The sequence below is a fragment of the Lutjanus erythropterus genome, chromosome 11, assembly GCF_056507025.1.
Source record: "Lutjanus erythropterus isolate fLutEry1 chromosome 11, fLutEry1.hap2, whole genome shotgun sequence".
Classification (NCBI taxonomy): Eukaryota; Metazoa; Chordata; class Actinopteri; order Lutjaniformes; family Lutjanidae; genus Lutjanus; species Lutjanus erythropterus.
The window spans coordinates 5,742,297-5,758,520 of NC_139327.1; the positions used below are offsets into that span (position 1 = coordinate 5,742,297).

General features: G+C 39.9%; 1 protein-coding gene across 2 annotated transcripts in view; it reads right to left on the bottom strand.

Moving 5' to 3' along the window:
- Positions 1 to 16,224, bottom strand: part of dscama (Down syndrome cell adhesion molecule a) — a 129,446-nt gene that overhangs the window by 18,982 nt on the left and 94,240 nt on the right. For both annotated transcript variants that reach the window (XM_084730564.1, XM_084730563.1), the window contains exons 12-17: positions 5,477 to 5,673; positions 3,910 to 4,006; positions 3,645 to 3,773; positions 3,241 to 3,408; positions 2,561 to 2,631; positions 219 to 462 (exon numbers count right to left, since the gene is read on the bottom strand). In XM_084730564.1, the coding sequence (XP_084586690.1) occupies positions 219 to 462; positions 2,561 to 2,631; positions 3,241 to 3,408; positions 3,645 to 3,773; positions 3,910 to 4,006; positions 5,477 to 5,673 (906 nt within the window). The remainder of the gene's footprint in view (positions 1 to 218; positions 463 to 2,560; positions 2,632 to 3,240; positions 3,409 to 3,644; positions 3,774 to 3,909; positions 4,007 to 5,476; positions 5,674 to 16,224) is intronic.

Here is a 16,224-nt window from a genome sequence, read left to right on the forward strand (position 1 = left end):
CAAATGTATTAAATCTATTTTAATATATTAAACATTTCACCTTTTATATATATTTGAGGAATTCTGTGTTGGTTTTTGCAGTACCCCTTACTGTTATTATGTTATCTCAGATATATATCAGATCTCCAGATTTTATTCAGATCACATACAATCTATACATCATCAAGACTTCACTAAGTTTAATATCATACTCCAGCTTCATGTCCCTCCTGTCTTACCGTCCTCCAGTGTGGTAGCAGCCACCTCTGTGGAGGAGGGCCCTGTCCCAGCGCTGTTGCTGGCTTGCACCACGACTCCGTACTGTGTGAACTTCTTCAGGTTGTCCAGCACCAGGCTCTCCGCGTTATCTCCTGTGGTCTCCACACTGATCACGCTGAACTGGTAGTTTCCACCTGAACTGTACTCCCTGTAGCCCACCTGATAACCCCTGATGGCTCCATTCTGGAGGTGCTTCTTGGGCGCCTGGCAAAGGAAAGACAGGCATTATTTGAGACAATGACGATGAATGTCCCTGATCTTTTCTACCTGAGTACCACATTTTAATTTGTTTCGGTGCACTGCTTATATCTTCTACATCATCTGAGAGGGAATGATGTAAATGCTGTCTTTTTCTTGTCTATCATTCAAGGTTAGGTTCCCTCATATTAGGCAATGCATTCACATAATGAAGAGCTCTGCATACCGAAAACATCCCAAAATGCATTCAGGATGTATTCAGATCCAATATAGATGAATATCATCAAGGCACACAAGTGGGGAGGTATGTTCAGTGCCACATATAATGATGCGTCCCTATGGAGAAATATCTTGTTAAGTGGGCAAAATACATCTCCTTTGCTAATGTACCCTGACAACATATAATAACATATGTTAACATATCTGCTCAAATCCCTGAGAATCATTTAGACCTGTGTTAAGTGGCACTTAAATAACCTAAGTATCTGCCAGTGAAAGTTCCTATGTGCGCTGTTTACTATCTTAGTTGTTTATTTTATTTTTTGTATTTTCTTTTTGTCAGTCGCAGTGTTGTCTACTCCCATGTAATTGTGTTGATGATGCAGTGTTGTGTCGTTTTGCCCTGTTCCAAAAGAAAAAAATGTATTTTCAAGAAATAACTTCATATTATCATACAACATTATAATCCTCATTGTATAATAAAATCCTCATATAATAATTCACTTGAAATATCACAGTTGGCACCACATACAGGAGCCAGACTGCATGTTTAGGGATGGGAAACAATAAGATTTTGTTGATGCAAATAACCTTACTGATTCTGCAATCAGTCTGATTCTGCGATTGATTCCTGGATTGGGTCCTGATCAGTTTTCTGTGTCAATGCAAATGTTTTATGGTCTATGAAATGAGAGAATATTTGTTTTCATTTAAGCTTTCTTAGTCCAAAAAAAAAAAAGAATCATGTGAGCCTGCCTGCATGGTGGTGCTGTTATTATTCATATTACAACAGGATATTTACCTTTGGTAAAGAACATGCTGCTCAGCTGGGAAGCAGTGGCACTCGTGCATTAAGTATTAAATACGTGAAAAATACGTCTCATGCCCGGAATTTAAATCCATGTTGCATTTGCAGCATATTTCTGGTGTTTCTACTTGAAATGATCACTTTGCAGACATTACAACAGGCATCTTTCTCATGAAATGAAGCTTTGGACAATTTCTTTCTCTCTGCCATGACTCTTTCTTGCTGCACGTTTCCAACATCTTAATTGTGTGAGTTTGACATCATTATTTAACAATATGCAACTGTCAGGAAAACTTGATGACTACAATATAAGGAATTCATAAACTCAGGGGCACACAGTTCTGATGGATTGGACATCTTGGACCTGTTTCTTGATTCCTATCGCAAAAGCTGCCAAACAGAAAAATATGTGCATTTTTTTTCTGTTTGGCAGCAACTACAGACTACCGTTTAAAAACAGAATGAGAGAGAGGAAGTAAAATATGATTACAAGTCATCATGTGAGGCCAATATTTAGATGCATTCTGGTCCAACAGTGCTGTGGATCTACACACAATTTGAATAACACAAAATCTAAGCTGTAAAAAGGACAAAATGTCTGTGTAAATAATAGAAATAATCACTTATTACAACACCTAACTCTCCAAACATGAAACTAGAGACTGATATTGGCACCATACTGTAGCTACACACACACACACGGTTCTTTTAACACCTCTGTTTATTCAGGAACAGCCAACCGAGCACACACACTGTTTTCCTGCAATATCCTGCTCTACATTCATAAAGTAAAACAAAGTCACACCTGGGAGCTGACCAGTACAGCTTCAATCTGCTCCTGCTTGCTGCTGAGCAGCTCAACTGGAGCAGGAGCAGGTTAAATGTTTAGTTCAAAGATTCATTGACTTAGAGGAGAAAACAGCACTGAATGTGACGTGAAATTTAAAACAGCAATCTTTCTCCCACAAGCCAACACTCAGCTCTATCATACGTGACTATACCTATCAGGACACAGCTACACACTAACATGACTGAAAAATACACACTTCTTTAACCCACAGGGTCAGATTAACTTACCCGCCAAGTAACTCGAATGCTCTGAGAGGAGAGGGCTTCCAGCTGCACGTCCTGAGGTGGTCCATCAGGAGCTGAGATCATATCACCAACATGTTCATGTTATAAAACTGTACACATCCATAAACTGTCTCACACATCTGCTGTGAACAACACTGCTCTGCACAAAATGCCACTAATCACGATAATGTCAGGATGTGCATCTGAGTCTGGATCTGGCTTTTTTTTAACAAATTGTTTTTACAGGTGGCTGCTGAGGGTGAGGAGACGTGCTCTGTGGGGGAGGTGGAGGGGTGGAGGAGACTGGAGATGAAGGGATGGGGGGCTAATTTGCAGAAGGGGTCCAGCCTCAGCCTATTGACCGTAGTGTGACATTTACTACTGAGGCCGCTAATTGAAAAGTTCTGCTTTTAGTGCAGGGTCGGCATGTGTTCAATAATGCAACAGAGCCGATGGTGCTGATGTCACCGGGATGTTAATGAATTGACTCAGTTGGCCCTTTACCTCCGTTTGCCTCTTGTCTTTCACTCATATCTGACTGTTGTCTTTCTCACTGTTTTTGTTGGGTCACAAATCAGATTTACTCTTAGTTTCTGTGTATTATTTGCGTACTAGTGAGTGTCTGTATGATTTAATTCTACACAGAAACACAGAATATACTTGCTCCGTCACTTCATTCTCACCTGCTTCGTCAGTGGTGATGGTGAGCTCGTTGCTGGCCTCGCTCTTGCCGATCAGGTTCTTGGCGAACATGCGGATGTTGTAGGTGGAGGAGGGGTGCAGGTCGATGATGGTGGCCTGGTTGAGCTGAGGTGAGACATCTTTGGTCTTCTGAGCAGTATCCCAGGAGGCTGCAGAGGGGAGAGGGCGAGCTTTATTGGGGTTGCTGAAGTCAGGGGAGAGGTCAAATCTGGCTAAGTGCATTAGGACAGGCTATATTAAATTATAGCACTGAGACAAAGTGAATACAGGGAGGTTTCATCAACCAAAACACATGATTCTCTACAAGCTGACACATTTCAACCAATGTTAAATGTACCAAAATATGATGATTCTATCTTATTTTAGATAATGTCTTCTCTTGTACCTGATTTGTTCTTGCTCTCAATATCGAAGCCTGTGATTGGGCTGTTGCCGTCAAAACCCATAGTCCAACGCAGTGCGATGGTCCTGTCCTTCACTTCTCTGATCTCCACCTCTGGCGGGTCTGGGGGCTCTAAAAGGCACAAAGTTGACAAACATTTTGTTAATTAAAGTGGCAATTTTCCATCATCTGCAATCTGTGTGAAAGTTGAAAAATTAAAGCATCATTTCATTTTTTCTTTGAGAATCTGAAGTGGGTGCAGCTGTACCTTGCACTGTGAGCTGTATGATTCCTCGGTCTTCACCAAAGGAGTTGATGGCGTGGCAGGAGAAGAAGCCAGAGTCCTCCCTCACTGTGGGCATGATCTAATGGAAACATAGGGATGAGATGAGTTCACAAGTGAACTGATGCAAAGGATAACATGCAGGTAGATTTACACCATTAGTGACATTAATTTTAAAAAATTGATGCTAATATGTAGTCAGTGATTTGTTCATTTTTAACAGGCGGCTGGCCCAATGAAAGCATCATCATGAAAACATTATGAGAAAATTATAGGAATACTACAGGCAGAAATGTGACTATGATCCTCTGGCTCTTCTGTGACGGCACGTTGTTACATGTCACTTTGATCATGAAAGTGAAACTATAGAGTATACAGGCTACAATTTTTTATAGAATAGATTTTTTAACTGAGGAGTCCTGACCATATTTTATGGCTATTTCACATTATATTCAATGCATTGCAATAACAGTACAGGACAAGTGATAAACTGTTCAATGAGACTGAATTACCTAAATTTTGAGCAGACTATTTTCTGTGAATTAACATCAGTGATAACTTTAACTGATATTCTTAGGAACTTTTTACACAATTCTGTCTGTATTACAGTGCATATGTACTTAACAGGCCTCTTATTTGACAAATTCTGTGTTTTCTTCTTCTTAACACTTGGCCATAGTTCTGTTTAAATGAGTACTTTTCTAATGATGGAGAGGCTGAATGAATGCTGCGTATAGGCTGACTGTATGTATTAAAAAAAACTCTTATATCCCTTAAAATCAAGAAGACCTCATGACCCCTGTGAAGCTTTCTTGACCCCTAGAGGAGGTCAGGACCCAGGTTGGGAACCAGTGGTTTAGAAAATATTATAGGTCCTAAATGAAACTGACAGTAGGGCAGAACTGAGAGAAAAACGTGCAATTATAAATCTGTCTGCTATTTTAGCACCATGGACAGCGCCATGGATCTACAGTTACAATTAGATTACTACAGTTACTACCGTTAGATATTTCAGAGCCATGCTCGGAGCTGTAGATTCTAACTTGCACAAAGCTCAGTCAGATACAGGATCAATATGTCAGGCAGACTAGAGTAGACAACAAATTCAACTACACTATTTAACACCCCCTCTACCCCCTGTACTCTCTCTGCTACTAGGGGATGAAGAGGGGGGATGTCGGGTTAACAAGGGGGATGCATTTTGGTCATTTTGTTAACAAATTGTGTACTGCCAATATGTGATATCTATACTTTCTTGGAGACACTTTCTCTGCAGTTTTTGGCCTGTGACCCTTTAAAATGAACAAATGTCTACTTGTGACCTGTCATCACAGGTCACAGCCATAGCTTGGATATGAGTTGTGAACAGTTCAAACAAAGAGTTGTTTTTCTGCTTCAACTTGTGCCCTTAGAAGGATTTTCCAGTGCAATTTTTCAAAATAAAAAACAAAAAAGTGCTCTAAACCTCTGAGTATTTGTGGCTTCATATATAAAATATCTAATAGATGGCTCCAACTTGACTTTTACACTTTGAAGTAGCGCAGCTTCCTACCTGCAGGGTGGAGATGACTTCATCGCCCACCTCCTTGACAGAAACCACGTAGCGGCTGGTCTCGGGGTTGATGATGCGTTCCTCCTTCTCCCAGCGTACCATGATGGGTTTCTCACCGTGAGCTGTGCAGCTCATCTTCTTCTCTTCACCCTGCGTGGCCAGCGTGGTGTTGGGGTAGGACGTGATCATGGCAGGAACTGGTGTGGAAATAAGGTGAAGAAAAAGAGAAGAAGATATCTTGTTACATTTATTGTCTAGACAAACCACATTGGTACTTGATTTTGAATTAGAACTGATAGATCTACTCAAAGGAACAGAGAACCATTTCTCAGGTTCAGATAACTTTGGAGTAAACTGATAAGCTATCCACAGAGACCCAAAGTGTCAATATTAAATAAATAAATAAGACATTATGAAACAGATGATCATATTAAGTCAAGTAAAAAAAGTCAAATAAATCAGCAATCCAATAAGTTACTTATTTCTTGTTTTATTTTGTAGTCCTGGTCCTCCCACATGTGTACTGACTATACTTTCTGTCCCACCCTTTTTCTGACCTCATCTGTGTCTGATTAGTAGCTTGTCCATTTAGTCGTTGTGTTTCTCTGTTCCTGTGTCAGTTTGTCATTGTTCTCTGTGTTGAGAATCCCAGCCCTTTCTGACTTTTCTTTGATATTTAGGAGTTTTTCCTTGTTTTTGGATTTCGCCAGCTTCAGCTGTCTGTTTTTAGGATAGCCTCATTTTTCACGTAAACCTGTTGCTCATTTACTTTTTGTTATAAAGTCAATTTGAACTCTTTCTGTTCAGCCTCAGTCTGCATTTTGGGTCTATTATCATTATTATGTTTAGTTGCTCTGCTTCAAACACATTCATAACAACTGTTGAATTTTAAAGTTATATAAATATATAGTTATTATATTCTATTTCTGCCATATTCTACCAATATATCCTCCTAAATCTCTCACACTGGATCTTCAATGGGTCCTTAATAATCAAACATTATGGTACTACTGGTTAAGCTATGTCTAAGTGCACTGAACAATCAAAACGCAGTTTAATCACATGACTTTGTTATTTTTGTACTAAGTTTAGCTATTCATTGAGCACCAAAAACTCATTAATTGCCAATTCTACAATTAAAATAAACCCTTTTGATAAAGTTATATAGCAAATAAAAAAAAAAGTGCTTACATTTGGTACTCAAAGTACTCAGACAATATATAGCCTCCCTTTAATGTTGTGTTGAAGGCAACAAGCAGCACTGACATGTATCTTGTATCAAGAGTCCTAAATGGTACAGTGATGCTCTAACACCACTCTGAAAACACAACACTAAACACACACTAACGACATACATGCCTCATTACACCCACAGCAGAGTGTATAACAAGCCTCTGCTCCCAGTTGCTCACACACACTCACACCCACATACATACACACAAACCCGCACACGCAGACAAATGTGTGTGCTTGCTCTCGCACACACACACACACACACACACACACACACACACACACACACACACACACACACACACACACAAACACACTGAGCGTGACCTCAGTGATGTGATGGGAAGTGTCAGGCAAGAGGTTGCAAACATTTAAGCCTCATCTCTTATTCACTCTGCAGCCATTTGGGGCTCGGCTGTGGAAAAGAACGCTGATTTATTTTGCATGACAAGTATGAATTTTTTGTGAGACACATTTGGAAAAGTGGGGGGAAAAAAATAAGTGCTCAGGCTTTATTTAAACGTTATCGTTTTAGTGCACTGCTACTTTCATTTTGCCGTGTAAGAGGCTCGGAGGTGGCGCAGGGCGATGTTGTTGACACTCCTGGTAGAGTGGGACACTGTACCAGGTGACAAAAAGCAAGAGCGGTGAAAAGATCGAGACACTTCTACATGTAAGGTGTCCAGAGGATGCCTGCACTGTAAACATTATTAGATATTTCAGAATCTAGGACATGGAGGGGAAATACATTAAAACTATAGTACAGCTACAAAGGCAACAGAAAAAATGTCACAAATTTACAGGAAATAAACTCTGATATTCTCTGAGGGTGTTTTCACGTTAAGTAAAATTGCTTTGCTCCCCCTCTCCACATCCCCTCAGTCAGTTTCACATTAGTTTTATTATGTTATTCTGTACCCAGGACACTTCCATTGTCATCTACACATCATTTGATTATGTTATTGTTATTGTTACTATGTTATTGTGTTGCCAGTCGGCCAATTACAAGATCCCAATACCAGCCCACTTCCTTGCTTTTGCACGGTTACTTTTCATACCCGATGTGAGGCATACCTGAGTACACATGAACTATACTCAAGACCACCTTTTCAACTGAACCTGGGTTGCAGTGGTACGCAGTGTTCGCATTAATCAAAAACTGGAGTTTGAGGTCAAGCGTACTCAGATCTGGGCCGCAGTCCTTGATGGGAGACCCCCCTGAGACTGAAGCAATAAATTTCCAAGAAAAAAACTTGGATATTCTCTGACATAGAAGTGGTCAGTTTAGAAGAAAAAAATCACAAATTTCCAAGAACAGAACTCTGATATTCTCTGAGATTATAAAGTCACAAACTTTACAAGAAGAGAAAAGAAGAGAAACTTTTTTGGGGCAAATTTATGAAAAAATAAAAAAAATTAAAAAATTAAAAAATAATATATGTCTGAGATTAAAGTAGCATGTTTACAAGTAAAAAAAACTTTGGTTATCATCTGAAATTATAAAATCATAAATTTTAATGGTAAAAAAACCCAACTCAAATTAAAGTAACAAATAGCCCAACAGATTCTGCTACTGACACGTTGAACCAAAGGGTTCATGTGGTTTATATGTACAGTATTAACATTTTAAAAATACTGCACTGATACAACCATAAAAAATGAGCTTTTTAGAGGAAAGTACTAGAATATCATAAATAAAGTTAAAGCTATATTTGGGAATAAAGTACACCTCAAAACTTTGACTACGTGACCAACCAACCACCTCACCATCACAGTTTGGTCTTGGGAGATTAAAGGGCTTATTTTTTGGATCTGACAGCCAATCAAAACAGTGCCTTTTCCTACACATGCTCGGATACAGCTCTTTATTCAGGAGATGTGATAGGCGATTCTAATGCAACACAGCCACGTGATGCTTCTGGACTAAAGGCAGCTCTATGAAACTGTAGAAAAAAAAAATCTACATTTGAGAGCTTCGGTACATTGAAGGACATAACAAAGCATGTATGTATTTCCATATTCATCCTTTGACTAGAGACAACTGTGATGATAATAGATGAATACAAGGCAAAAACACAGTTCTCTTCATGTTTTCAAGGCCAGACTAATTTATCAGTATATCCAGTATGTATCAGAGTTATACAAACTGTTAAAACCGCTATTTTATAGAAAGTGTTTGAAACTGCTGCACTGGCAAACCAGACTTTCCAAAGTGCTGTCTATCATTTATTCAGCCAATAAAGGAATATTAATTTCATGTTGCATAATTTAATCATAATTACTGTTTATTTCCCTGAATCAGTTAGACAGTCATTTTGCAGATTTATATAGTATTTTACGTGGTTCTCTGATCAAAGTAGTCACTTTTATTTTAACATCTGACACAGACAGCAGCTCTGTAGTTAAAATGAACATTAAGCTAAATTTATTTTACACCATGACATCTTGATTTGAGATTAATACCAAAGAAGAAGAAGAAGGCGGAGACACAAAAGCAAACAATTGCTCAACAATGGGAATGTCTTTGCAACATGAAGACGGCTCAGAGATCAGACACACATGCAATTTGTACATCGGTGTGTGAGTGTGTTTGTCAGTGCATCAGCACGTGTCTATGTACATGCATGTGAGTACGCACATGTGTGTGTTTGTGTGCAAGCAGCCCAGCTGAGCCAGCCCTGAGGCATGCTTTGTGGCCCTGTAATTGTTGTGTTGATGTATTTCTTTAATATCCAGTAGAAGTACGGGAACAGGACTATGGGGAGGAGTGAAGAGAGAAACAGAAAGACAGAAAGAAAAAGAGAGGTGGTGAAGGAGGAAAAAGGGAGTCCCCTGTCTCATTAGGCATCAAGTCCCCTGATATTTGATTCAGAGGACAACACACAGAAAACACAACACAAGTGATCTGACGGACATACAAAGGTGATTTCACCTTAAAGGGACAGTCCCCCCCAAATCAAAAATACATACTTTTCCTCTGGCCTGTAGTTCTATTTATCCATCTATACTGTTTTGGTGTGAGTTCAGATCACTCAGATTGTGGAAATCAAACGGCCAAAAAAACAAAACAAAAACAAAATCAGTGTCTCTTTCCAAAAACAATGACCCTCTCAAGATAATTAACAAACCTTGTGAGCAGTTTCAAGTAGAAACATGAAACATGAAACTGCTCACAACAAAGTCTGTGGATTATCTTGAGTAACAGGGTCAAGATTTTTAGAAAGAAACGCTGCATTGCTTTGAGCACCACAAGCCAAGTACCATTTAGGCCATTTATATTAGAGAGAAGAGAGACATCTGATATCTCCAAAACTTTGCAACTTACAGCAAAACTATCTAGATGGATAAACAGCACTACAGACCAAGAGGAAAATGTGTACTTTTGATTTGGGGGTGAACTGTCCCTTTAAATCTTATCTTTCAGTATATCAATCACTGTGAGTCAGTCTGAGGTCAATGTTTTTGCTGAGCTCTTTGTTATTTGTGTTCACAAAAATCCTAAAAAATTCAATAAAAAATACTTGGGGAAAAAAGAAAAAAAAAAGCGGAGGCACTTTTAAGTTAAGAAAGGGAAAACAAATTTTAAATTCAAATTTAAATTCAACAAAAAGCTGGACTTATTAGATATATTACTTAGTAGGACGTTTTTTCAAGTCGCTGTTTTCTTTGTTTTTTAATATTGTTATAAACATCATCATCGTATATAATATTGTGGACTCTCTATTGTGGTATTACTGTACCCTACAGTTTTGGTATTGTTAAATCCCAATCAATCACTGTGAGTCACTTTGTCACTTTGAATCATCTCTGGTTCATCTTACCGCTGAAATCTTTGTTTATGTGTCTCGCTGTTTTATTAATAACTTGCTGTATGCACATGCCTGGAAAAGACTAAATCTCGGTTTATAAGACATACTGACATGTTCAAATGAAGCATAAATAGATGACTAAATAGGGCTCACACAGGGACACACGCAGGAAAAACACTCTGCACTGCTTCTGTTTAGAAACAAATAATGTGTGATTTATTTATTAGGATGAGGGGAGGATGATGACAGGAAGAGGTGTGTGTATCACTGGTTTGCAGTCCCAAGTTTTCATCCTAAGATTATTCCTAGAAATGTGCTGCTGTATCTGACTAGATAATAACAATACAACATAAATTAAGAAAACATCGGCTTTACATTTTTTGGAAAACCAGAGAATAACAGGCGGAGTGTGTAGTGTATGTTTACTGCACAGCACAATGTGTCTTTTATGTGGAGGTGAGGAGAGCCCTGTTCCTCCACAGCAACCCAGAGGGCAGTGATGATACGCTTAAGCCTGCAGGGGATTGTGGGGGATAGGCTGGCTGCTGATAGGCTACTCCCGTGAGACAAAAGCCCCCCTCTCCCTCCCTTCTCCCAGGCTCCCTTTCACCTGGCCAGGTTACCATGCCAACCAGCATCGGACAGTCTCTCCTCTCCTCTCTGCTACTCTCCCCACCTCGCCCCCCTCCCTCCCTCCCTCCTCCCTCTCCTCCTTCCTCTCTCCCTCTCTCTCCAGTCTCTACTCTTAGAAAAAGGGCCATTTCTAGTAGCCAGGAATAGAACATGGACCTGCCATTGATTTTCACAGGAGTATGATGATGATTACACAATCACGCCCCGAATGTCGCAATGCAGGGCCAAAAAAAGAGATACAAACAGAAAATGTTTCCAGTGTCTCTGACTGGTGGTGTTAGTGATGTGGAAAACAGAATTAGCCAAACGGAGGAGTCAGGAGAATTATAATAGCACATAATTACAGCAGAATGCCTACCTTCAGTGTGGGGCTATTCATCTGTGATCAAAGAAAGGAAGCAGTGGGACCATCTCAGAGGTTCAATGAGATGTGAGAGGTGATGAAAAGGGATTACATTTTTTTTCCAGAGGCATCGTTTGAGCCAGATTAATTGTTATTAACAAAAAGGACTGAAATATCGAGCTCCATTTCAGAAACTTTGCAAATAGATAATGATTCATGATGATGATCATTCAGTCTACAAATGAGGTCTCTGATGTTTGCAATGCTCTTGTCAGATTGCGCTTTTTATTAGGGATGCCTCGATCATGTTTTGTTTTTTTGTTTTTTTCAGCCGATCCTGATTTCCAATTGTCTGTATGCCATGTCAGCTGATACGCAATCGATACCAACTGTTTTTTCTTTTGTTACAGCAGCTGGTACAGCAGTATTTGGTGGTCAGTTTGATATTAAGCAAACTGAACTGGTAAAACAAAATTTTAGGTGACTCAGCTGCTCCTGAGTGGAACATAATGAGCCCAAGAATGAGAGTGAAGCTGCAAGTCAGTTACTTTTCACAACACATTTGTGCCAGTGTTTCACAATAAAAGCCTTGCTAAGAAATGAAGTGCTGTGTTTTGTGCACTGGAACGTTAGAGGGCGTTAATTTGAAACTGATACAGGAAGTTGTTTTTTTTTAAACAGGAATTATTTAATTTGCAGTTTTTGGGGGGGAGAATTGAGCATATGACTAGATATGTTTAATGTTTTGATATAGTTTTGTGACAATGACACCAACTCAGCTGAGAATTAGCTCAAGTTTTTTGCGTCATCTTTTTTTTTGTGATCTGTATTCATTCAAGCATTCATTTGATGAAAATCACCCGTTAACAATTGGGGTCCAAGCAAGCCTACTTTTTATTAAAACTCTGTTAACATGATGTCCTTCTTCTTGGGTTTTCTGTTGATGAATTGTAAATTTCAATAGGTGGTGCTATATTCTGCTGATCAGTCATGGTGACATTAGCTAAAATTAACTGTCTAAGTACAGTTTTTCATTTATTTATCAAAAATAAAACTGTCGCTGCTTTTAAAAGTGTTACATTTTTACCTGAAGTCCATTAGCTGGCCAATCATAGTACACCGAAACACTATATAAAGAAAAACTCAAAACACCGTGCAAACTCATGACCGACACAAATCGACATTTGTAGCCTATATCAACAGAAGAACCAATATTGACTGTATCACTAGAGTTTCTACAAGAGGAGATTGCACTTTTCTGCTGAGGAAAAGTGCCTTTAGACACTCTTGTCTGGTCTGTCAGAGGTTGAAGAGAGTGGACAACAATATCAAACCACATCAGACAACTAAACAATTATTGATCTTTCAGTAACTAGTTAAACAATGGATGATTAATACATACATATCACTACTAAAGTCTCTTTTTGTTGCTATTTATATGTCCTGCTTGTCTGCAAATGTTGTATTATATGTCTATATGTGACTACAGTTTTGTATGTGTATATAAGTACTGTGTGTTTTGTATACGTCCTGTGCTTTTTTGCATATTTCACTGCTGCTTTTACTATTTTTAACAGCTGTGTGACCTTTTCCTGTCTTTAACTGCATCTTCTGTTCTACTTTTGCTTTGCTGTATTTTAGGAAGCCTTTTAACACTCTGGACTACAGATGAAAAACAGCCTTTTGGCTAATTCTGGCTTCTTCTTTTTTTAAATATGTGTATTTATTAATTTATTAATTTAAATAAACCAAACAACAAACTAAAATACTCTTTTTTTGTTGTTTGTTTTTTGTGAATTTCTACTGAACTATATAAATCATTTTTCTAAGTGCTGAAAACTGTTAACCATCTGGTGTGCCATCTTCTCTGCAGATGAGCTGGCTTCATCAGAGTATCACCCATGTTGAGAGCACTGGGATGCTAGTCTACATTTCACCCCACACTGTGTCACTGGCTGGCCAGTGTAAGCCACAGGGCGCCCCACCTCAACGGGGCCACAAGGGCCAGACAAGAGAAGACGAGCTGGGATGCGTATAGCTCCCTGCCCTGGAGGCACACTGTAAGTGGGCGCTGGGGAAGAGACGCCGTGGATGGGGGGGAAGGGAAGAGCTCTCTGGCGAAAGCACAAAGATGACTGGTTCACTGGCCGCCTGCAATGTACTGAAATAATTCCCTTAGCTGCACAATTGGCTTGGGCATGGAGCATGATAGCAAATGTATGCCTGCAGACTGGGCGGGCTTCCGTGCAGAGGGAAGGAGGGAGGGGGGCTTTGGATGCAGATGAGTAAATAAGATGAAAGAAATAGAGATCAGAGGAAGAGGGGACTTCCTTATGGTTGTCTGAAGGACGTTGTGCTTGGGAGACTGCTCAGTGACCACAAGACCATTTACCACTTCTCTTCAGTGAAGCCTCATTAAGTGCTCTGCCCTCATCACTGTGTCTGCCGACATTATGATGTCTAATAGGCTTGATTGGTCTTAATTGGCCCTGATAAACATTGAGTGGCTGTTGACTGACTCTGATAGCATCCGCTGTGGATTGGTAATGAATTGACTGAATTGCATCTGTTTTGGAGGTAGGGATGCTTGACTGGAGATTGCATGAAAATCATTTGTTTAAGCCTCCACCTGCAGCCTGTGTCATGACTGAGCAAAAACTGATTACTGCTCTCATATAGAAGCTTATGAAAGAAAAGTAAACACGAACACAAGTGCATCTACACACACTCGCATGCAGGCAACTTAATCCTGATGCAGTGAGTGCAAGCAATTTCTACTGGCTGTTAGTGCAGCGGTGGTGTTCATACAGGATGATGCATGGCATATTATGACGAGACATTAGCCTATGCACAGACACTCATAACAATGAAAGTGCCAAGCTAGGACATCACAATGGCTGCAATTCATTTCCCGGGGAGTCCACCACAATAGCCTGGCAGAGCAGGATCTCTCTAAACCAGTGCATTAGCCGCCTGGTCCATTATTCTTTTGTAATGGCTGCACTGTGCTGCTCTGTATCTGTGCCTTTACATTATGTCTTTGCGTTAACGTGTGCACTTCTTTGTCTGCAAATGTCTGTCTTTGTGTGTGCTTAAGAGCATGTTTGCTCACCTGTGCATATATGACCTTACAGCATCTTCACCATGCATGTATCTACACCATACACCTCGGAGTTTCTGATTGCATCTATTGATTTTCTCCCTGTTTGTTTACTGATACATCAAGCCACACTTGGACAGCCAATAATACACAGCGAAGATCATACTATCCATCACGTGAGTACTTCAGCATGCGTCAGCTTGTGTGCCTCCCTAATTGGCTCCTAAGCCTCTTAAGTAGCTGCCACTGCTCAAGTGGTGTAGGCTGGCCTGGATAAACAACAGAAAAACGGCACAGAGTGTACCGAACATCACAGAGTCCAACATTACTGAGCACTGCAGCCTCAGACAATGTAGAGGACCGTGCAGGATAAACACTGACTGGGCCTATTAAGCACATGGAGAGGCTTTAAGGGTTAATGAGCTAGTTGTCTGCATGTGTAGACACACACACACACACACACACACACATACACACATACACACACACACACACACACACACACACACACACACACACACACACACACACACACACACAGGAGATGGGATGAGGAGTGGCTCCCCTGGCGCCCAGTGGAGGTTCAGGTTACTACAGAGAGCGAAGAGACACAAATCAGGACAGAGCAACTATCACAACAACAGCCTGACACTTCAGGAGCAATGCTCGCACCTGGGGGACTGCTGACACACTCACAAACACACGCCACACACACACCCGTAAGACATAAAAAGACAAAGATCAATAATCTGTTGTGAAAAACAGTCTCACAGTGTGTTTGTTTTCGATGATCATATGTCATCAAGGATCGGGTTATTAGGGCTGCAACTATCAATTATTTTCATCGTCGATTAAGTGTCCATCATTTCATCAACTAATTTATCCTGTCACAATCTTTTCAGTGGAAAAATAGATCCAAATGTGATGTCTCTGCGCTCCACATGTTTGGACCTATACTTCAAGCTGTTTTATTTTCATTATTGATCAATCTGTTGATCATTTTCTCCATTTATCAATTAGTTGTTTGGTCCATAAAATTGTGAAAAATGTTGATCAATGTTTCCTGTCCAAGCTGATGTCCTCAAATATTTTGTTTTGTCCTCAACCCAAAGATATTTAGCTTCTATATTGTGAATATCTTCTGGTTTCTTCAGTCCTCTATGACAGTGAAGTTAATATCTTTGTGCTATGGATAAAACAAAACAGTTGTGGATCCTCAGACTAATCAATAATGAAAATAATCATTAGTTACAGCCCTACAGTTTAACAGTGAGAAACACTTCCTCTAGTTAAATTCAGGGATTTAGAAACAATTTCAGAACATGGTAGCATCCTACAGTGGGGATTCAAGAGTATTAAAAAAACTTCAAAGGGATTTATTCAAAGATATGTAATTGTAAATCACACTTGAATGACATAAAGGACTGTACTGAGAGTCTGTGCCTCTGTGCATGTGTGTTTGTCTGTGAGGGAGCATGATAGGCTGGAGTCAGACAGGAGGGGTCATGAAGGAGTGGTAGCCTATTTGGCTGCGGCTGGCAGACAGTGAGACACTCAGCGGGGAGTACTCTGCTCTGGCTTGATAAGAGCCACAGGGGCATAAGCCTCATCTAGCAGTGACTGATCAAAA